Source organism: Rhineura floridana, chromosome 1 (assembly GCF_030035675.1).
Source record: "Rhineura floridana isolate rRhiFlo1 chromosome 1, rRhiFlo1.hap2, whole genome shotgun sequence".
Lineage (NCBI taxonomy): Eukaryota > Metazoa > Chordata > Lepidosauria > Squamata > Rhineuridae > Rhineura > Rhineura floridana.
Window position 1 is genome coordinate 12,866,255 of NC_084480.1, and position 21,892 is coordinate 12,888,146.

Below are 21,892 nucleotides of genomic sequence, written 5' to 3' on the forward strand. Positions count from 1 at the left end.
GTGAGGTCCTTCCACCAATCACCCTGATTTGCCTTGTACTTTGGGGTACTCGCAGAGCTGATGAACACCCCCGGTAGCGATAAACTGCAGAAATCAATGAGTGAAAGGCTCATCTAAACAAAAACAATTGATGCATAAATTTACCAAGAAAGTCCTATGCCTCACAGTTCACCAACCGCACCTCTGATTAGGAATGCTTGCAAAATTCTATCCTCATCAATTCCCATGTGCACTGGCCAGATCTGCCCATCCTAGATTTTTGTGTGGATTGGCACTTTGGTAACCTTTCTAGTTAATTTTCCAAATGCTCTGATGCCAAATTTGGCACAAAAAAAGGCATAACTTGAGATGCAATGTTTAGAAATGTGTGTTTTGGGAGAAAAAAAGTACATATTTAAATACATTTTTCATGCTGTATTTAATGTAAGGCTGGCTCTATCCAGGCAAGAATCCCGCTTTGCACAATGGAACCTTCTCCCCCTCTTCTCTCCCACGGCTCCTCCAACCCTCTGGGGCAGATTTAGGGGTGGTGCAAGGTGCGCATGAGAGGAGGAGAGGGGCGACAGTTCCACTGCGCTGGCGCGAATCCTTGCACTGGCATTGTTATTTAGTTGAATGCCGCCCTGTGTGTGACCTTAAAACACTTCCCTCCAGGAGAGCAGCTGCCACGTATGCATTCATCAGCCTCTCCTTTACGCGGAGACGGGCGAAGCGCTAATTAGAGTTGGCTCACAGAGAAATTTATGCAGGTTTCGCTAACCTGCATGTGTCCATTGAGGGTGTTTGTGCCACCTCACTTCCCAAACACTGCTAGAGACCTCGGGGCAGGACCTCTTTTGTAATGCTGTGATCTCTTATTGACCTTCCTGACAGAGAAGACCGCAGGGAATCAAAGCAGTGAAGGAAGATGAGGAAGAGTCGGACACGGATGAGAAATGCACAATCTGCCTCTCGATGCTCGAAGATGGCGAGGACGTGAGGTATAACTATTCCCAAAAGAGATGCTGGGCGTAGTCATTCTTATACATCTTTGGCTCTCAGGTCCTGCTTGCGGGCTTTTCCACAGGCACCTGGTTGGCCACTGTGAGAACAGGATGCTGGACCTGATGGGCCATTGGCTTGATCCAGCAGCCAGACTCATCTGATGTTCTTAACTATCAGGGAGGGATTTGAGACTAGGGCTGCTGACATGGTTCCCTATAGCTTTACGGTACGCCAAGGCTTCTCTCTCTCTCCAGGCAACCTTCTGATCACTGTTGAGCATAAAGGATGCAACGCTAAGATCTCCTTTTTTAAAAAAAAAAAGATTCTTAATAGATATTTCTCCATGAGGGCTAGTGACATAACTTTTCAAGTATGCAAACGCTGAGACTGCCAAGTTAAAAAACTTAACTGGGCAGTGGGGTGTTCCATGCAGGTAAAAATGGCAGCTGTGCTGATGACTCGGCTTGGCACAGCTCATCTTTGATGCTTCCTTATATGAGCAACCATGTGTGTGCCCTCATATACGCCTTGGCGCAGCCCTCCCGCAGTAAGGCCAACCCCAGTCAAGGCCACGAAGGGGAATGGCCAAACAGAGGTCGAGTGAGGCAAGGAGCAGAGTAAAGAAGAAAGGGGCAACAGGAGTGAGAGACCTCCGGTTGGTCAGTCCAGTGAGCAATCTTAACTAAGAAGCCGGGATAGGGACTCTGATGCCCTCCCGGTGGACTACAACTCCCATCACCCCTAATCACTGTCCATGCTGGCTGGGACTGATGGGAAGGACTCCAAGTTGGGAGCTGAAAGCTACTTTGGTTGCATGCGGGTCCTTGTGGGGAACGGCTGTGTGCAGCCACTGGAGAATTAAACCCCAGTGATGTCAGCAGATTGACAGGTGGGTACGGTTTTGGGGGAAATGGCCTTGCAGGGCAAAAGTGGACACCTTGGCAAGCCAAAACTCCCCATCCCCAGGTGGGGTGGCGTTGAGGTTGAATCCCTACTGGAGAACCGCTGGCCTCCAGTTCTGGATCCATCCTAAGCAGGCTTTAGGTTTGGAGGAGCTTTTAGCAAAACAATTAGGAAAAGGGTCTTCTGGCTGGCAAACCTGGTGTCAGGAGGTTCTCCATCAGTGCCGGGCAGCTGCCATATTAATTTCCCACATTGCCCCTAGACATGGTGTCATCCCTATGCATTATGTGACATTGAGATGGCAGTCCTCCACTGGAGCACCAGTTTTAAAGAGGAGCTCAGGGTAGGCATCAGCAGTGAGCCCTACCAGGGTGCCGGGGACCCAGCAGCTGCCCAAAAGCCCTGCATGCCGGTGCCAAATCCAGTCTTGACCTCTTGCACAGATAATAAAGAGCCTGACATTCTATCTTCCAGGCGTTTACCTTGTATGCATCTGTTTCACCAAGTGTGTGTGGACCAGTGGCTTGCGACCAGCAAGAAATGCCCCATCTGCCGAGTGGACATTGAAACACAACTTGGATCCGACAGCTGAGGGGAGAGCCAACTTTGGGGATCTGTCCTCTTTTTCTTTTTTGTTCTTCGTGTTTCTGAGGGCGCAGGGCCCTTGCAGCAAAATGTTTGCCTTTCTGAGCCATTTGATTTCGTTTTTTGAAGAAAGCCTGCAAGCACATTCGCAGATTATTTAAAAAAAAAATGAAGAAGAAGAAGAAGAAGAAGAGTTGATGGTTTATAATGTCTATAGGTAGGAGGAGATCCAAGCAGCCGTTTTGGCTGCAGTGCATGGGAAGGCAGCTAGAATGCCCAGCGGAACGCATTAGTTGTGGAAATGACGGTACATAGTGTTCTAGTTATGGCCTCTCAATCCTGCTTCTCAAAAGGATTGTATATAATATACCTCTTGAATAAGTAGAAACACATTAGGGGTTCTTTAGCTATTTCTGTGGATGGCTGCCAGAGCATGTGCGCTTAAGAAATGTCGTCTTTTGATGCCCCGTCATCTTGTGGTGGATATGTTGCTGTTAACCTAATCTGCACCAAACATTGCAATGGCTATTTGTTTTCTTTGATTGGTTTTTCCCATAAGGTTCCTTACTTTGGTGCCTAGCTAAAACATTTGAAAAAGGGGGAAATGTAGACACGGACACACGTGAGGGTACATTCTTCCCTTGCTTTGGTGAAAACAGAAAAATCCTGTTTACTCTTGAGAAAGCATATATATATATATACACACACACACTTTTTATTTTCCCTTAGCAACATTTGGCTCGGGATCAAGTTTGCGGTGAGATAGAAAGTTATGGAAAATGGGAAAAGTGGGGATTGGAAGAAAATTTAGGAAGGGGGTTGGGGAATATGAACAGGAAAGTACTTTCCTGCTTATCTGCTGGTGCTGGACATGTTACGTGGGACACAAAGCTAGGTTGAGGCTTGCTTCCATCTCCTGGGACTGAATGATAGATCTCCCACGAAAGAACTAGAACATCTCTTTACAAGTCACTCTCTTTGCCTTCTGGCTTAAATAGTTCCTCCTGTTCTTTAAGAAAAAGATGCATGAGATATTATTAATTTGTTGCTCTCCCTTTGCAGTAATGGAACCAATATCTGCTTCTTTAAGAATAAGATGGCAGCCATTCAATTGGCAACAAGTAAGGAGGTCCTGAATTTGCTTTTTTCTTGTGCAGAAGGGGTGACTTTTAACACTGGAGGGCTATTTTGCCGCCACATCTTGTGACTGGGAGAAGGGAGCAGTCTTTAACCTGGGCTTGTGCATAAGCTGAATAGATGGTGAAACCCCCAGTTGTGCCAATAGAATACACTGTCCACGGTAACTGGTTGGAATGAGTCTGAAAGGCCACAAGAAATGGATTCTGCCATCTCTTGGCAACACAATAAGCACAAGCCTCAGTCTCCAAACAACAAAGAATGGGGCCCAAAGGCCATATCTTGCCTGTTCTTCTTTCTAACTTAAATTCCAAAACTTGCACAAAAGCAAAATAGGAAATTTCTCATTGAATCCCATAAATGCTTCCAGAGATATTCCTCTGTCTTGCTGCCTCAGCGTCCTGGAGACTCAAGGAAGGACAGGGATTGACTGAGCGAAATCTTCCACCTTCCAGATCTTTCTGCTATCTTTTTTTGTTTTAAAGGGAGGTTTCAGAAAAAGTGTGCACGACCAGTAACATTCAAGACAAATCCTGCAATGCTTATTCTTAAGCTGGCTTGATTTTGGCAATGTTCTTCCTATAGAGCCTTATAACTGCGATTAGTCATGTGACAGAAAGCAAAAAGCAAGCAAGCAAACCCTGTTTGAGTCCAAATCTATCAGGTAAAAGTGTTTTGATAATCTGAATGCTTTGGACATGAAGGATATTTTAGCTTCCCAGAAAGCATTGTAATTCTGATCTGATCTTGGCTGAAAAAATGTTAATAAACTTAACAGAATGAATGTGATTGCACATGCATATGTATATATGTGCATATGTATTAATGTGTTTTAAAACTGGTTTTGAAACTCATCAACTGCATAATATGTACATTATCTAGATAAGCTGGGAAGTGTCTACCTATGGTCACATCCACACACCATACATTTAAAGCACTCTTATACCACTTTAACAGTCATGGCTTCCCCTGAAGTATCTTGGGGACTTTAGTTTATTAAGGGTGCTGCGAGTCGTTAGGAGACACCTCGCAGAGCTAAAGGTACAGCACCCCTAATAAACTACTGTTCCCAGGATTCTTTGGGGGGAAGCCATGGCTGTGAAAGGGGTATAAGAGTGCTTTAAATGTATGGTGTGGATGTGACATATAGGCAGAAAGATCCATCAATATTTGGTGGGGCCTAGAAGAAGATCCTGCTAGGACATATAGCCACAGAAGGATTCTTACACGTATGTATCCTTACCAGAATGGGGACCCATGTGTGCAGCTCAATCAGCAGCTGAGACTGTGTGCCCATTGCAGGGGGCAGGCTAAATTCTGCCCTGCGCACTCTCTCTCCTTACCAAACAGCTTACTGGTGGGATTATAGATCTATTTACAACACTTTCACCACGCAAGCTCACATGCTGTATGCATTCTGTTGGTTGGGGGCCTATACATTTAAGATGCTCTCAGATTAGTTTGACAAACCCTGCCCCCCGTGCTAAAGTACTTTTGCCAGTGTGTTAAGAATTCTTTGCATATTATTACCACCACCATTTAATTATTTCAGGGTGAGAACCTACAAAAATGGCAAGTGGCAGGCACCATCTTAGACTATGCATATACTTTCACAAACAGTCCATACTGCTTCTAAGATTGTGTCCTCCACGACATGTGAGAAAAACAAACAAGGTATTTTTCAATCCATGGCATTGCTTTATTCATATGCAATTTTATGCACACTGCAATGATAAATGAATCAATTAGTTGGATAAAATTCATGTGGTTAACCAACTCATTGCTTTAATTGGGTGGCAGCCTGGAAAAATAACACTAAAAATAACTGCTCCTCTGAAAATATAAATTTCAAGGAAACAATACCATTGTTGCATTGAGAAATCCCAAGCAATCTCTCTTAGAGAGAGAGAGAGAGAGAGAGAGAGAGAGAGAGAGAGACTTATTATTAGGTTTAACTAAACAAGCCTAGGGTCCTACTGGGAGGAAGGGCAGGATATAAATCAAATCAAATCAAACCCAATCCATAATAAATAAATCTAATTGATTAAGGTACTAAAGCTGCAGAGTTCACTGACTATGATTCTTGTAGGAAAAGCCTTTATCGCCTTGAAAGAATAAATATTTCAATCCGCTTGTCACAGGAGGCAGTGATTTAAGTAAATGCTCACCCTTTCTCTGCCTTTCACCCGGCAGTCCTCTAAGAGGATCAAAAGAGATAAGCAGGATTCCATTTGCTTTTATGCATATGTAATGCTCTAGTCTAGGGCAAGCAAGGAAAAAATAACAAGCTTTCTCTTTTTTGTTTTCATTTTTCTACCACCTAAAAAACTTCAGTACCAGTGGAAGCCCATAAATGTTTGCAGAAATGTTTATTCTAAGTTCAGTTTTTCTTGCCATTCTGCCCCCATTCTCAACAACTGCACATTACCTCTTCTGTGTTTAGCTCCTTTGTGCTGATGCCTTTTTTTTAGCACTTAGAATCTTTATAAACATTCTGTGACCTCACTGCAGCTCAGCCAGTGGCTAGGCATCACTTGCCGCTAACTGCTAGGTTTGTATTGAATCCCTCAGTTTTTATAACTGGTTTTTGTTCTTGTCAGTTTTTTGAGGCGGTCTTGAAGAACTACAATTATCCAGCAAAACTTCCAATTTTTCCTCTTTCTCTCTCTTAATTTATTTGCATATTATTAGCATTCCGCAACAATGGTAAGGGCCCTTCAACAGAATCAAGGTGGAGACCTCAGTTCAAAAAGACAAGCAGGGAGAAATGGCAAATGAGAGGGGTAGAGATGGACAAGGAAACTCCATTAGCACCTCCTTCCCCAGCAGTTCTTCTCTTTTTCCTTGGAAGGGGTTGTGACTGTGCAAAGTCTTATTACCCATATTTCCCTGGGCAGAAGGAGAGGAGGGTGGTTTCCTTACATCTGTCAGCTTTCCCCATTGGAAAGTAAGGATGGTACAGTGTTGGTGAGGAAAGCTCTTGCAGTGGTTTCAGAGACTGGCTGATCAGTGTCCTCAAACTTAGGTTGGTCCACTGTTACTTTTCACCCTTTTCATCCCTTTTCTCTGGCCGTGTTTTCCCCCAGTCTAATGGAAGGAGAATGAGATCATTCCCATTGCCTTGCAATGGAAGGAATTTCTCCCTTGACAAGAGCCCAGGAGAGGAAGGCACTGAGGCATATAGAATCAGTAGGGCAATCTAGACTTGGACCTTTTTCCAACAGCGGCGGCTGGTGGTTCCATGTCAGTAGGCAGTGGAATTGGCTCTGGGTTTAAGTTTGAACTTTCAATGAGCTGTCCAAAGTGCTGAAGCACCTTGGACAGCTCCTTGAATGTTCTGACTAATACCTGGAGTGGATTCCACTGCCCACTGACATGAAGCCACCAGCCACCACTGTTTTCCAGAGAGGGCAGTCATTTGGCTCTACGAACCTGTGATCAACAAAAGGAAAGAAAGGATAACAAAAATGCAGCAATTTGGTGAGAGTTGTAGCCAACCAAGTGTTACTCAAGAGTAGATCCACTAAAGTTAATGGGCCTAAGTTAACCATGCCTGTTTATTTCAGTGGGCCTGCTTTGAGTAGAACTAACCCTGGATACAACCCAGAGTTTTCCAGCAAACTAATTTAAAAACATAGTGGTCCAATCTTGAAAACAGAATTGATCCCAAGACTGGTCAAAATGAGTGTTTTTCTTAACCAGGTGTGTCTGCTTAAATGCATGAGATGGATCCAACAGTACAGCTCTGCTGGTGCAAGGGACTTCTCTGCACGCAACAGAACTTGGGGTGCTAGTCAATGCTAGTCCTACTTAGAGTAGACCCATTGAAGTTAATAGACATGACAATTTCATTTCATTAATTTCAGTGGGTCTACTCTGAGTAGGACTTAGCTGAATACAACTCTTCATCTTTCTCTCCTGTCCCCCGCCATGTGCCCTCAAAATCAGCTTCAAAAGGTTGGGGGCCCCACGGAGCAAAGTCCTGTTGTAGCAGCATAAGCACTGGTTACAGCTCTATGATTCTGCCCATCATTGTCTTGTCATTGGAGGATCTGTCTTGTTTTGCTCTGAATATCAGAAGGGGAGTGAGAGATGTACACTAGTAACCAGAGAATGCAAAGTTTGGGGATATTGACTTCTAACTATCTTTCTTGTCTTCTGAGGGAAGAACAGGCATGAGCTATTTTTCTTTTTTTAAAAAAAACTCTCTTTGCTAGGAAAATTTCAAGTGTTGCTTACTTTTGCCTGAAGGTGGCGCTAGAACTTGGTAGCCATCTTCAATTTGCTTTGTTAAACTTTAGGGTCGAAGCCCAAAATCGCAAAGAGTTGAGTGCCTTTGGACTAAAAACAAATAAAACAAACAACACTGCCCAACAATATAGCTTGGGCCTATTTCCAGCAGCAGCAGATTATACCGTTAATAGCATTTAATAATCATAGTAATTAATAACAGCAAGCAAAAACCAGACGCAATATGTGATATTCCATGATAGTAGTGATGGGACTGGGGTTTGGTCATGTCAAGTTCTAAGCAAATCTATAGAGCAGAGTTGCCAAACTTCAACAAAAGAGCGATCTCTTTTGCAGAGATGGTCCTTGGCCTGACTTGCATAGATGTGCAAGCATCTCATGGGACTTGGGTAACAGTCACAGCTGTTTCCATGACTGACCATGCTCGAATCGAGCGTCAGGATCTATCTACAAGCTGGTCAGGAAGCTGACAACACCCTGATGCCTGCAACAACAAAGGTTTCCTCATTTATATGTGGGTACACAAGGATTCTTCCTCCTGACAATAGTGTCTGCTGCTAGCTTTAAGCTGTTAAGCACAGGCAAAAGTCCTCAGGGTACATTGCTCAACAATTCTTAATTAGCACTATATCAGTGGAGGCTGGAAACTCCGACGTCAGTGGGGCAGTGAATCCGCTCCAGGTTTTAGTCCGAACTTTCAAGGAAAGTTTGGCTTTGTCAAGTTCTAAGCACTTTCTGAAAGTTCAGATTAAAACCCAAACCAGATTCACTGGCCCACTGATATCAGAGCCACCAGCTTCCACTGCAGTATGCCATCTGCAATGATCCCAGTCATACTATCTCCAGAACGTGGCCACTCTAGCACCAGCATTTGGCAAGGTTGGTGCTTCCAAGGACAGAGATCCATTAAGAGTAGGGTTGCCAGGTTCAAGGCCTGAGACTGACCCTGTATCTTTAGGAGAAGAGAAAGTCAGCCAAGTGCAGGTGTTCTTGCAACCCTGTAATGGGAAAAACCACAAGGTGGAATTCTCCCTTCCCCCTGCACAACTTTTAAATATACAGAAGACCTTTTGGTTGCCAGGCCCGGCCTCCCAGAGGTCTTCTGTATCTTTGAAGGTTGTGCAGGGGGAAGGGAGAATTCCACCTTGTGGTTTTTCCCACTACAGGGTTGCAAGAACACCTGCACTTGGCTGACTTTCTCTCTCCTAAAGATATAGGATCAGTCTCAGGCCTTGAACCTGGCAACCCTAATTAAGAGATCTACCAAGAAGGAGAGTGGCCATAGTTGTTCTGCTTTCTTTTTTTCACGGGATCCAGTCTGAGTACTCATACTCAGTACTCTGGCCTCCCTGTCCAGAGCACTGCTACCAACCTGGGTGTGCCAACTAAAGAGGCATCCCCCACCTCGCACTGGTGACTCTGAGGCATCTGCTGAGTTGGGGATCTCCACTGCTTCTGCCTCTCCCAAGACAGTCATGGAGGCCTGCTTGACCATGTTGCTCAGGGGCCCACAAAACCTGTGGGGCCTTATTGGGATTGCAGAAGGAGCAGAGGGGGAACTGGTGTGGCATTTGTTGCCAACAGGTGGAGGGATTCCCTCTTGCAAAGCAAATGGCAACTTCAGTGGAGGGACTTTTTCCCCTAGGAAAAGGTTAAACTTCCTCTGCCTGGTGTGATCCCAGTAACTAACAGCCTCCCCAGCTGATGCCATTTGAATTTTCTTTTTTAAAAAAACCCTGCACGTTAAATGCAAAGATGTATTTAATGTCACACCTAGTTTGACCCTTCCTGTCTTGCAGAAAGTGCTTAGAACTTGACAAAGCCAAACTCTTACCTGGGAACTATTTTCAGTGGGGGAAAAGGGGCTGCTTTTAGCCCAGTCTTGAAAGAAACCTTTCTATGGGGGAGGAAGCAAGAGCTTCCAACCCAAATGCTTAAAAACCTATGTGAAAGTATTAATATATATTTGGGATGGCCAAGAAATTTGACTCAGTTTGCATTGCAAGCTGGATCTGTCAAATTCACACTTTCCAAAGCAATATGACAACTGAAACACAGGCATCCTTTGAAATTTTCATTTAATCAAATTTTGCGATGCACTTCTCCAACCAATATTTACCAAAAATGCATGTTAGGGGAAAATGTGCATAAAAATTAATATATAAGTGAAAATAACATACAAAAATGCAATATATTAAGAGAAAATGCTTGCAAAAATATGCACAGTAGTCAAAACTGCCTACAAAAACATGTCTAGTAGGAGAAATTCAGACTAAAATGCTGGAGAATCTTCATGAAGATTTTTTTTTAAAAAAGCAATCACAAATTCTGCAGAGATGTGGAGAACTCCATTTGAGATTGGAAAAGTGAGAAGTTAAGAGAATCAAAATTGACAGATCTTTCCATCCCTAATATACATCAGTGCTTTTTTGGTAAAAAAATAAAATAAAAATGAGGTTTTACCTTGATAAAAGCGCTGCGAGTGCCGGCACCCGATGGCTGTCACGGGCAGCCAAAAAACAAGTGTTGGTATTCCATACTGGTGAGTACCATCACACACAAAAAAAGCCCTGTGTGATATGTATATAATTTGCCTAATGAATAATAAGCACAGTTTAAAAAAATGGTGAAGCAAAACACCAAATCTTCATTGTTTTCTTAATCTTGAGTGAATGGGTGAGGGACAGCAACTTGCGCAAGCGAATGCATGCAAATCTTCAGAGCTGCATTAGATGACATCAAGTTGCTTTGCAGTTAAATGTCTTGTGTGAATGAAGACACCGAATGATCTTTAAAAAAAATCACTAGAAACAACAAAAAAAACCATTGATAGTTTACAGGGTTTTGTGAGTTTAAATGCCTTATATTTAACAATCATAATTTATGACTAACTTGTAGATATCGTGGGTTCTTATTTAATTATTTTTATAGTTGGGTTGTTGTTCTTTTGCATTTTTAATTATAATTTATTTATTTAGAAACAAATACTAATTTTTTTAATTGCTCCTCTATTACCTCATAATATTTTTTTTTGCATAATTTCTGGGAATGGAATGCTTTGCATGTGTCGGTACTTTCAAAGAATAAAAAAAAATGATAAAATGGGCGGGGCACATTTATCATTTCATCAACAAAAACAAAAAAAAATTCAGGGTGTGTGATGACAAACTGTATTACTCGTGGTGCTGTTACCTTGGAGACATTCCATACAAAAAAAAATGCAAACCTTTGATTCTGTATGCTGTGACATAGTGGAAAATCTGCAATATAGTGGCCGTGTTTTAGCACACACATACACACATACACACATTTAAAACATATATAGATATATAAATATATAGATATATATGAATATTATTTGCACTCATGATCAAATTGCGATGATCCACTCACTCCTGCCTTTTTGTATTGAGGGAAAATTGCAATCCTCAAAACCAAACAGAAGGATATGTCTCCCTTTTCGGAAAGCTTTGGATGAAATGCCAAATGGGATGTTCCTTCCCTTGGGGATTTATGCAGAAACAAGCCTGCCAAAAAGGGTGAATCCACATGCAATCATGGTGGGGTGTGCATCTGGTCATGGTGAGCTGTGGCACGGGAGCAAGCACTGTGCCTGTGCCTCATCCACCCCTCACCATGCGCAGAGCCTTCTATGGAAACAAAAGCTTGCATGCTTTTTTAAGCTGCATAACTAGGACTTGCTTATATGATCCGTCAGCCATGTAAAAGGGATGAGTATTTCACATGAGTGGAGTGTCATGTAAACACTTAGGGGGGCCACAAAATGTTTGGCATATGGTTGGGAAGGGTGTGTGAGCTCCCATGTCCCATCCCATCTTCAACCTACCCAACAACTCTACCCGCTAAGGCTGTGTGTGAACCAGCCCCAAATCTCTCACATGATGCAAGCAGAGCCCAGGTTGGTGCATGTTATCCCCTTAACAGAAGAGTCATTTGGAGAGGAATTTCATCCCAGATGAATGTCTTTGCCAATCTCCTGATATGTCAGCAGATAAATTCCTTTGAGCAAAGATGGTTCTTTAATGCACAGTACCTGCTTTTTGTGGGGAAGGGGGCTATCCAAAAGTCTCTTCACAAATGCCATTACCATGCATGTTCAAAGATAACCACTGACCATTTTTCATGTGTATTCCTAATAATGCGGGATTTGTATGCTATCTCTTGTCTTGCTGAAGGCTTTTGTTCTAGCATGAGCAATTACAGAGGTGGGAGCTGTAGCAACCTCCTGCGTTGTATGGCTGTTCATGCTAGGGGATCAGATGCCAATCCTCTGCTACTTACAGAGCACTGAAGAAGTTCCCTCTTGACTGGCATCTTGAGATAATAGAAATTATAAAGATTATCTGTTTTTGATTAGGCAAACCTAGGTGTCAGACTTTAAAATGCAAGTCTGCTGCCAGTGTGGAGTAATCTTATCTTTCGGAAAATGCAGGATGCCTGTACCCATTGAACCCCTTTTGATGAAATATGGCATGCACACGTACAAGGTGTAAGTGAAATCTAGAGGGACTGGTGAGCAGAAGTAGCTGCTAGTGAGATTTTGGCCCAGCCCTACAGAACACTGCTTTGCAATGGTCTTTTGACATCTGTTCTAGAAAGTATGGAAGGGTCCTGTGCCAAAAATATATCTTATGCAAATACAGAGAAGAGGAAGAAAATCTGATGTTGCATCATACCTGTCCTTATTTCCTCTTTTAACAAGGGGACATGCTATCAGACATCATTTCTCACTCTGTATCCATAGGCCCCCTCCCTATCAGTGGAAATTGGGCCACTCATCTTTTTTTGGGGGGGGGGAAGGACAGAAACCTTTTTGTCCCTATGGTGACCCTGTCCAAGAGTGCAGCCTGTTCTTTCTTGCACTAAGTGAATGACAGCCATCAGTTGAAGGTTGATCTAAGATAGGGAAGGGGGAACCTGTGATTTTCCAGATGTTGCCAGACTCCATCAGTCCCAGCCAGCATGGCCGATGGCCAAGGTTAATGGGAGCTGTAGTCCCGAAACACCCAGAGGGCTACATGTTCCCCACCCCTGGTCTTAGCCAATTATCTGCCCCTCCCCCATGTCTGATGTAAGGGGCAGGTTTTGTTCCAACAGTGACCCAGATCGTAGCCTGTTTGCCTTATAACCCAATGTGTGTTGTTGAGAAGGGAGGCAGCCCTCACCTGCTTAGCTCCACCTATTTTTCTGCAGAGCCCCACCCTAGAATGGAGCAGAATAGATCTGCGCCCTTGTTCCACCTCCATTCATATATCAAGCATAATGAAGACAGAAGCAGGATTGAGCTCTTCAGCTCCACCCCTCCCAGGTCCATGTGTTTGTCCAGTGTCTGAAAGGGGACTCTACATGTGCAGGGCTGTACATGCTTTGGCTTCCCTTACAGACGGGTATGTATGCATGCATATATAGCAATGGGTATAACACCAGTTAGCACTGTCCCATTTACCTCTCCACACATTTCCTATATATGAGGAGACAGTGCCGGCTGGTGGCTCCATGTCAGTGAGGCAGTGGAATCCGCTCCAGGTTTTAGTCCAAATGTTCAAGTTCTGAATGTTGAAAGTTTGGGCTAAAACCCGGAGTGGATTCCACTGCCCCACTGACAGGGATCCACCAGCCTCCACTGGGTGGAGGGGCAGTAGCAAATGGGTTTCCAAATGGCAAACTTTGCATGGGTGTACAATCTGTGCAACCATTACATTGCATGGGTGGTATACCCAATGCATGCGGTGGATGCGGGATTGCGCCTGCTCATCCTTGCAGTCCTTTCCCCTCCATCTATGCGGCACAGTTTGTGAAAGAGCCTGTGCTTCCACCGGTCTGCTGGAGGTGGCATCCCCAACCATGCTGACGGACCCCATGCAAGGATAGGGAGGGGGGGAGGAATTCCATTTTGCATCTTAATGCCAGCCTACCAGATTCACACTCCCCAAAACAATATGCAAGCAATCCTTTAAAATTTACCCTTCTCCAAATTTTGTGATGCATCAAAAAAAAGCATCCCATATTCAGTGAAAAGAAGATGCAGACACATTTCAATGGAGAAAACTGCTTGCAAAATTGTGTATTAGGCAGGACTGCATACAGAAACGGGCTTCTGAGGACAAATTCACACGAAATTGCTGATGAATTTTCATGAGGGCTTTTTTAAAAAAATTGCAAAGTGAAGCAAAAATGTGGCAAACTGAAGACTGGCAACATGAGAAACTAACAAGCTGACGGGCTCTTTCACAAGTTATACCGAACATACATGAAGGACCCCATAGGCTTGATCCTGCTCCCTTTCCCTGTGCTTGCACCGCCTTGTACATAAATGCCATGTGGCTGCACCCTGTCAGTGACAGAATGTTAAGAACAGGGTGTTAGTGCATTTGAGTGACGTGTGCAAAAGAGAGAGCTCCCATTAGGGATATAGGACGCTGTCTTTATAGTAAGTCAGACCATTGCTCCTCTAGTGCAGTATTGCCTATGCAGACTGACAGCAGCTCTCCAGGATTTCAGACAAGGACATTCCCAGCCCTATGTGAGGAGGCCAGGGACTGAACCTGGAACCTGCTAAATACAAAACAGGTACTTTCTGCCAGAGCTTGGAAAAGTTACTTTTTTGAACTACAGCTCCCATCAGCCTAATCCAGTGGCCATGTTGCCTAGGGCTGATGGGAGTTGTAGTTCAAAAAAGTAACTTTTCCAAGCTCTGCTTTCTGCCACAGAGCCACAGCTCTTACCCAATATCAAGATTGATAGTTGAGGCAGGAAGAGGTAGTGGAGGGAATGAATGAAAGGACAGGGCAAGAGCTAACAAGGGATGAATGTGATTATTGATGACTAACATTTGACTGCCTTCCCCAGGATTTTGCTAGCATGCACCACCTACTGCAATGGGGGAACATTTGTTTCCATAAAACCTCACCAGGATCGTACAAACACACAGTTTTCCCTTAATGGCAGAAGAAAGTGAATGGATCATCCACTTTTTAAAAAAACTCCTACTGCTGTTCTGTTGTGCTGTGCAACATTTTGCTACATAGACTATTTTATAGGAGAAAGCTAGAAAAAATATTTATTATTAATATTAAAGCAATAGTGCATTGGGGGGAATCCAAGAGACATTAGAAATTGTGTAAATGCTTAGATTCACTTTTGGTGGATTTTTTTGTACTTTATTTATAACTAATAAAATGAATTGCATTGCTTACTACTTCCCTGGAATACATTACGGCATTGTGATTGGGCGAAAGCACTGGGCAAACTACGGGAGTCGGTTTAAATAGGGGATCTCATCTTTCTTATAAAGACAAGAGACACCAACCTTTGGGGACCAGTGGGCACATTTGGAAATTTGAGAAACTTCTGTGGCCAACAGCCACAAAAAGCCTGATGTGGGACTGTGTGGCATATATTATTATTATTATTATTATTATTATTATTATTATTATTACCTACCCTTCATCCTAAGATCCTAGGGCAGGCCACAAAATTTTACCATTCAACATTAAAAACAGTTTCAAATAAATGACAATCAGAAGAATAGGATGGGTCCTAAAAAAAACATACATCTCAAGTGTATCACACAATGGCTACCTTGGGGGCATGGCATATTACAAAACAGCTGCCATAGGGTATGGCATAACACAAAATGGCTGCTGTGGGAGTGTGGCATACTGGACCACAAAATGGTGCAGGCATGCCTCCCTCACACACATCAGCTGCCCCATCAGTGAGAAAAAAAGGCACGCACATCAGCCACCACCCTGCTCAATCACAGAGAGAACCTCTGTGCACCTCTCCTCTGTTTAGAACTGAGGGGATGTGCGTGTCCAGTCCTGGCATCTAATGATGTATCTCTAAGTGGGTGTGGTCAACATAGGAGTGGTCGAGCCAGTGTAAACAGGATCTGAGCAGGAAGAGCAAACAGTCTGTCGTCCACTGTGACTGAGTCCTTTCACAGGCACCATAGGAGATGCTGGTGGGCACACTGGTGTCCATGGGTGCTGGGCTGGCGACTACTGCACTGAACAGTCATTATTCTCTTCTTCTCCAAGCAGTGAGATGTACCGGGGAACATTCTTACCCAGTGTCAATTCCCTATTACAAATATTACTGTGATATTTGAGTTTATTCACAAGCCTACAAGTTGAGCGTAAGTGGAGGCAGAGCTCAACACTCCAATAGACAGCAGTTCCCCTGCTCTGCATCAGAATCTCCCAGAAAGGCAGCCCCAACTAGTCTTCTTCAGAGCTGTCCCTCTCTATCTCATCCTCACTTGCAAAACTGGATGAGGTGGGAACCTATGGCCCTCCAGACGTTGCTGGGCTGCAACGTTCCTGGCACGGGCCAAATTGGCTAAGGGCTGATGGGAATCGGAGTCCAATAACAGACGGAGGGCCACAGGTTTGCTATCCCTGCTCTCACAAAAGGAAGGGATGGCCAGAGCCTCCTAGCAGCTTTGACCAGGAAGGAACCCTCAGCAGTCCTGTAAGGCTCCAATCTAAACTGAGACGCCATCACTGCAGTCAGGTCCTAAATGCTTAGCCCTATTTTACTGAGCTGAGCAGTAAAGCTATGCTCTGCCACATGTCTCGTGCTGGGATCTGAAATGCCAGTGAAATCCAATCATGTCATGTTCTACCTGACCTTAGCATTATACCAGTGGAACAGTCCTGGTTTCCTTGACATACACAAAGGATCCTGGGTATTGTAATTTGGTGAGTGTGACAAATGGATTGAAGCACCTTCCACCCCTGTAAGGTAGGGCAGGCTGTGAGAAGCCCTTTGTTGCTGACTCCAAGGCAGAGATGCCATCATCCATTATTTTCGACCCTTGGCCTGAACACATGGATTTGTTTGCACTTCTGAAGAACAGGTGTTTTTAACAGGGCTTCCTCTAAACTCTGCCTGCACCGAGTGGCCTAGGTAGGTGAGGGTAAAATATTGTTTTAATGTGTTCTGAAGTTTGTTTTTATGATGTTTTAAAGTTTTTAGTGCTTTTGTTTGCCGCCCTTGACTCCTACTGGGAAGAAGGGCAGGATATAAATAAAATAAAATATGTACTAGGTTCTGGAACTAATTTAGGCTTGACTCCAGAGTTGCCATTAAATGTATTCATTTATGAACTAAGCCAGCCTTTCCCAACCAGTGTGCCTCCAGATGTTGTTGGACCACAACTCCCATCAGCCTCAGCTAGCATTGCCAATGGTCAGGAAAGATGGGAATTGTGGTCCAACAACATCTGGAGGCACACTGGTTGGGAAAGGCTGAACTAAGCAGAGAGATTCAGAAATGGGGGAATTGCTTCTTTTTTAAAAAAAGAAGAAATAAAACACAGGATTAACTAGTTACTCTTTACTTATTAGGAAACCTAAAATATAACTCACATTTCAAGCAGCTTACAGGTATATGGGCCCCCACTAGGGCTGGGGGAGGAATTTGATTCAGTTTGCATTTAAAGGTGAACCTACCTAATTCACTCTTTTCAAAACAAAACATGAACTGAAGCACAACCATCCCTTGAAATTCACATTTCTCCTAATATTGCATTGCAGTTCTCCAGCCAATGTGTACAAAAATGCATATACTAGGGTAAAGTTTGCATAAAAATGCATATATTAGTAAAAATAGCATATTCAAATCCATTATATTAGGAGGAATTGCTTGCAAAATGTGTGTGTTTGTCAAAACTGTATACAAAACTGTATTTATCAGGACAAATTCGCACCAAAATGCTGGTGAATTTTCATGAGGTTTTTTTTTTTTTTTTTAAATAGCAAATTGCAGCAGAAAGGTGGAGAAAATGAGAAACAAGAGCACCAAAACTGACACATTTGCCTGTTGCTAGACTCCACCTGGGTTTCCATAGTTGCAGAGTCAGGCTTCGACTCCCTGCACATCACACTAAGTAGAGAGGGAGATGAGCAATCCCAGCTATTCCTGTGGAGGGTAGGAAACTTCCTAAGAGGAGGCAAGAATCCAAATGCTGCAATCAGATAGCCTGAAGTAGCCCTTCCTTCAGGTGGGCCTTACCTGTGACTTAGTTAACAATTTGCTCGGCCATATAGGAGGGGGGAATTAGGCAGCTCAGCCTTGGCAAACCTGGTACCCTTTCTGCCGGCTGGGGCTGATAGGAGTTGTAGTCTAAAACCTTTGGAAGACACTAGATTGGCAAAGCCTGATGCTGACGTTAGTATCTATCTATCTATCTATCTATCTATCTATCTATCTATCTATCTATCTATCTATCTATCTATCTATCTATCTATCTATCTATCTATCTATCTATCTATCTATCTATCTATCTATCTATCTATCTGTCTGTCTGTCTGTCTGTCTGTCTGTCTGTCTGTCTGTCTGTCTGTCTGTCATCTCTCTCTCTCTCTCTCTCTCTCTCTCTCTCTCTCTCTGTCTATCTATCTAGTCTGTCTGTCTGTCCCAGGACAAGTTAAAGCAATATGAAAATATAAGATTAAAAGCTGATAAAGCAAGACTAAAAGCGGATAAAGCAAGAAATCTTCCAGCATTTTAGTGTGCATTTCTCTTAATAAACATATTTTTGTAGGCAGTTTTGACTAACGTGCACATTTTTCAAGCCATTTCTCGTCATATATTTTTGCATGTTATTTTCCACCCGTATGTTTATGCACGTTCCCCTAATACCTGCATTTCTGTAAACATTGTTTGGTTGGCAAACTGCATTGCACAATCCGAATAAGAGTGAATTTTGAAGAATGGCTGTGTTTTGGTTCTCATATTGTTTTGGAAAGTGCCAATTTGATCCATTTCACTTGAAATGCAAACAGAATCGAAATTCTCGGCCATTCCTAAGGCGAGGGTAAAGAGATGCATATGACAAAAGCTGTACAATGAAGGTGTCCGGTGCACTTCTGTGGGAGGGAGTTCCACAACTCGGGGCTGCCTCAGAGATGTTTGAGCATATCTACCTTGTTACTTTGGTCAGAGAGAGTTAGTCTCTCATCACAGGGGAAACGGAGAATGCTGTGCTACAAATCCCCAGCTACCCCTTCCTGTCATTAAAAACTACAATTCCTGGGGTTCTTTGTGAAGAGAGCATATCTGTTAAACCCAGTTTAAGGTCTGTTGTGTATTGATATGCCTGGGGAGAAGGTGAATGTCTGAAAAAAGAGCTACAAGGTAGTTAGCCTGAAACTACCTCATAGGTGGGTTGTGAGGTTAAAATGCTACTTTGAACGCCTCCAAGGAAAGGCAGGGTACAGATGCAAGAAATAAATTAGCAGTGGTTAAAAAGGAGAGCATGTAATGTTTGGCAGGCATTGCTGAGGTTATGGCGGCAGGGCCGCGCCTGACATTCACAGCTTCTCCAGCCGCAGCAATTTAATTTGGGCTTCTCTCCTGAGGCACTGAGGAGCAAATGCCTGAGCAAATGAGGAAGTCAGTGCAGTGAACGCGATCGCCAGACCCGACCAGCCGACAGCTCCCCAGCTCCCTTTGCCAAGAATGCATTCATCTGAGAGAAATATATGTAAATCCTCCCATTGGAAAAGTTCCACAGGAATCGTATTGCGCCTGCAGCACAAGTTGTTGTAGCAACGGAAATCGGTCTCCGGTGAGGGAGGCGCGCATCGGGGGGGGGAGCCAAATATTTTAACACGGCGGAAAGAGAAAAGGGATGGAGGCACTTTTGTAAGACTTGCTTTGTCAAAGGTCCCCTCTTGGGTCTCTACAAGAATCCTGACCTTTTGGTCTGAATGGGCTTTGTGTCGACTTCTTAAGTAGGGAGCTTCTGCAGGGAAGGGTTTTTTGGGGGGGATGGTGACTTGGTGCACCTGAGACCCACAGGCTAGTCAGTTAGGGTGAATGGAGCACTGCCCCACCAACCTCAGTCCCTGCCTGCCTTCGTACATACAACCAGACAGGGGGTGGCTCTGCCTGTCCACATTGGCTCTGGCTTTGTCTACCGTTGGTCTCTCTCCCTTCCTCCCTACCAGTCCCAATGGGAGCCAGACACAACTTTGGATGGCTTTCAAAGAGGATCAGACATACTTATGGAGGATAAGGCTATCAGTGGCTACTAATCATGATGGCTGTCCTCTCCCCTCCACAGTCAGAGGCAGTATGCTTCTGAATACCAGTTGCTGGAAACCACAGGAGGGGAAAGTGCTCTTGCACTCAGGTCCTGCTTGTAGGCTTCCTATGGGCAACTGGTTGGCCACTGTGAGAACAGGATGCTGGACTAGATGGGCCACTGGCCTGATCCAGCAGGCTCTTCTTATGTTCTTAAAGGTCATCCAGTGGAGTGACCAAGGCTGATTCCTGGAAGCAGAACTGCAAAGTACGAGTGGAACCACCTCAGCTCCAACTTCTAGCAGACAGAACCATTCCAACAGGATACCATGGCCAAAGATAGCAAAAGCTGCTTGTGAGATCAAGGGGAATCAGCCGGGCCATGCTCCCCCTGTCCCTCTCCTGATACAGGCAGGAGAGGTAGTATGTTCCTGAATGCCAGTTGCTGGGAATCACAAGGGGGGGAGAGTGCTCTTGCTCCCAGGTCTTGCTTCCCGTTGGGGCATCTGGTTGACCACTGTGAGAACAGGATGCTGGATGTGATGGGCCATTGGCCTGATCCAGCAGGCTCTTCTTATGTAATTGTGGGAGGGAGTGGGGTGGGTCTTGGTGCACCTGAGACCCACAAGCTAGTCAATTAGGGTGAATGGAGCACTGCCCAACCAACCTCAGTCCCTGCCTGCCTTCGTACTTACAACAAGACAGGGGGTGTCTCTACCTGTCCACATTGGCTCTGGCTTCGTCTACCATTGGTCTCTCTCCCTTCCTCCCTACCAGTCCCAATGGGAGCCAGACACAACTTTGGATGGCTTTCAAAGAGAATCAGACACACCCCTGGAGGATAAGGCTACTAGATGGCTATGCTCTGTTTCCATGGTCAGAGGCAATATGCTTCTGGATACCAATTGCTTGCAACCGCAGGAGGGGCAAGTGCTGTTGCGCTCAGGCTTGTGGGCTTCCCAGTGGCATGCAGTTGGCCACCAGTAGCATTGTGGCAAATTCAGAAGTGCAGGGTCCTTTCATGATAGTCACAGCACACCCCTCACAGCTATGCCCCATTTTTCACTTTCCCTCATCTCCCTTGCCCTCCGTGTCGTCTCGCATGTCCATTACAACGGATGTCCCTAGGAGCCAATCTGTATGGAAGGCTGTGTGTTAACTTCTGAGAAGAGTCTTCTCAGTGGCTGACTCACCTCCTTTCACTCTGGCTGACTTCAATCACCACGACAGGACAAGGACTCTTCTCAGTGGCTAACACGTTCTTTCATGCTGATCGGCTTATACATGGGGACCTGGCTGGGACCCTGCTCCCCAAAAAAGTAACCGGTCTATGACCCCCTGCGACCCTGGATGACTACACCCTTGTTGGCCACTGTGAGAACAGGATGGGCCACTTCTTGTGTTCTGAGGTTCTTACTACCCACGACCCCCACAGCATCCTGTGAGGTGGGGTGAAGTACCTGTGGCCCTCCAGATGTTGTTGGACTTCACTTCCCATCACCCCTAACCAGCATTGCCAATAGTCAGGTATGATGGGACTTGTCATCCTGCAACATCTACAAGCCCCACGTTCCCCAACCTAGCTGTAAAGAATCCTAAACTGTGCCTGAATACAGGCCTGGTTTTAGTGCCCACTTTAACCAGGCAGCCTGGGGATTGAATCTTGGCTCTTTTGCAGGCAAAACATGCACTCTGTCATTTGGTTACATCTCCTAGATTAGCAGAGGATTGTAACGTATCGGATGTGCCGGGAGTGCAGAGGAGAGTGTGCCTTGAGCCTAGACTGGGAAGGTTTGCCGGAGAGACATGTTTCCTGGGACGGTGTTGACTCCGCTGCTGTTTCCCTCGTCCGCCATTGCTGGGCCAGCTTCCTCTCTCTGTTCCTTCTAGAGGGGCTTTTCTTGCTTTGTGTGGGTCTCTGCCGGTTTGGAGATGGGCGTTTGCCTCCCATCTTTTCTCCTGGGCCCTTTTTAGA

General features: G+C 44.6%; 1 protein-coding gene across 5 annotated transcripts in view; it reads left to right on the forward strand.

Moving 5' to 3' along the window:
* The window catches only part of ARK2C (arkadia (RNF111) C-terminal like ring finger ubiquitin ligase 2C), a 122,135-nt gene extending 115,335 nt beyond the window's left edge, over window positions 1-6,800 (forward strand). For all 5 annotated transcript variants that reach the window (XM_061613714.1, XM_061613719.1, XM_061613729.1 and 2 more), the window contains 2 exons: window positions 874-980; window positions 2,362-6,800. In XM_061613714.1, the coding sequence (XP_061469698.1) occupies window positions 874-980; window positions 2,362-2,479 (225 nt within the window). In that variant the 3' untranslated portion in view covers window positions 2,480-6,800. The remainder of the gene's footprint in view (window positions 1-873; window positions 981-2,361) is intronic.
* Window positions 6,801-21,892: the final 15,092 nt, after the last annotated feature.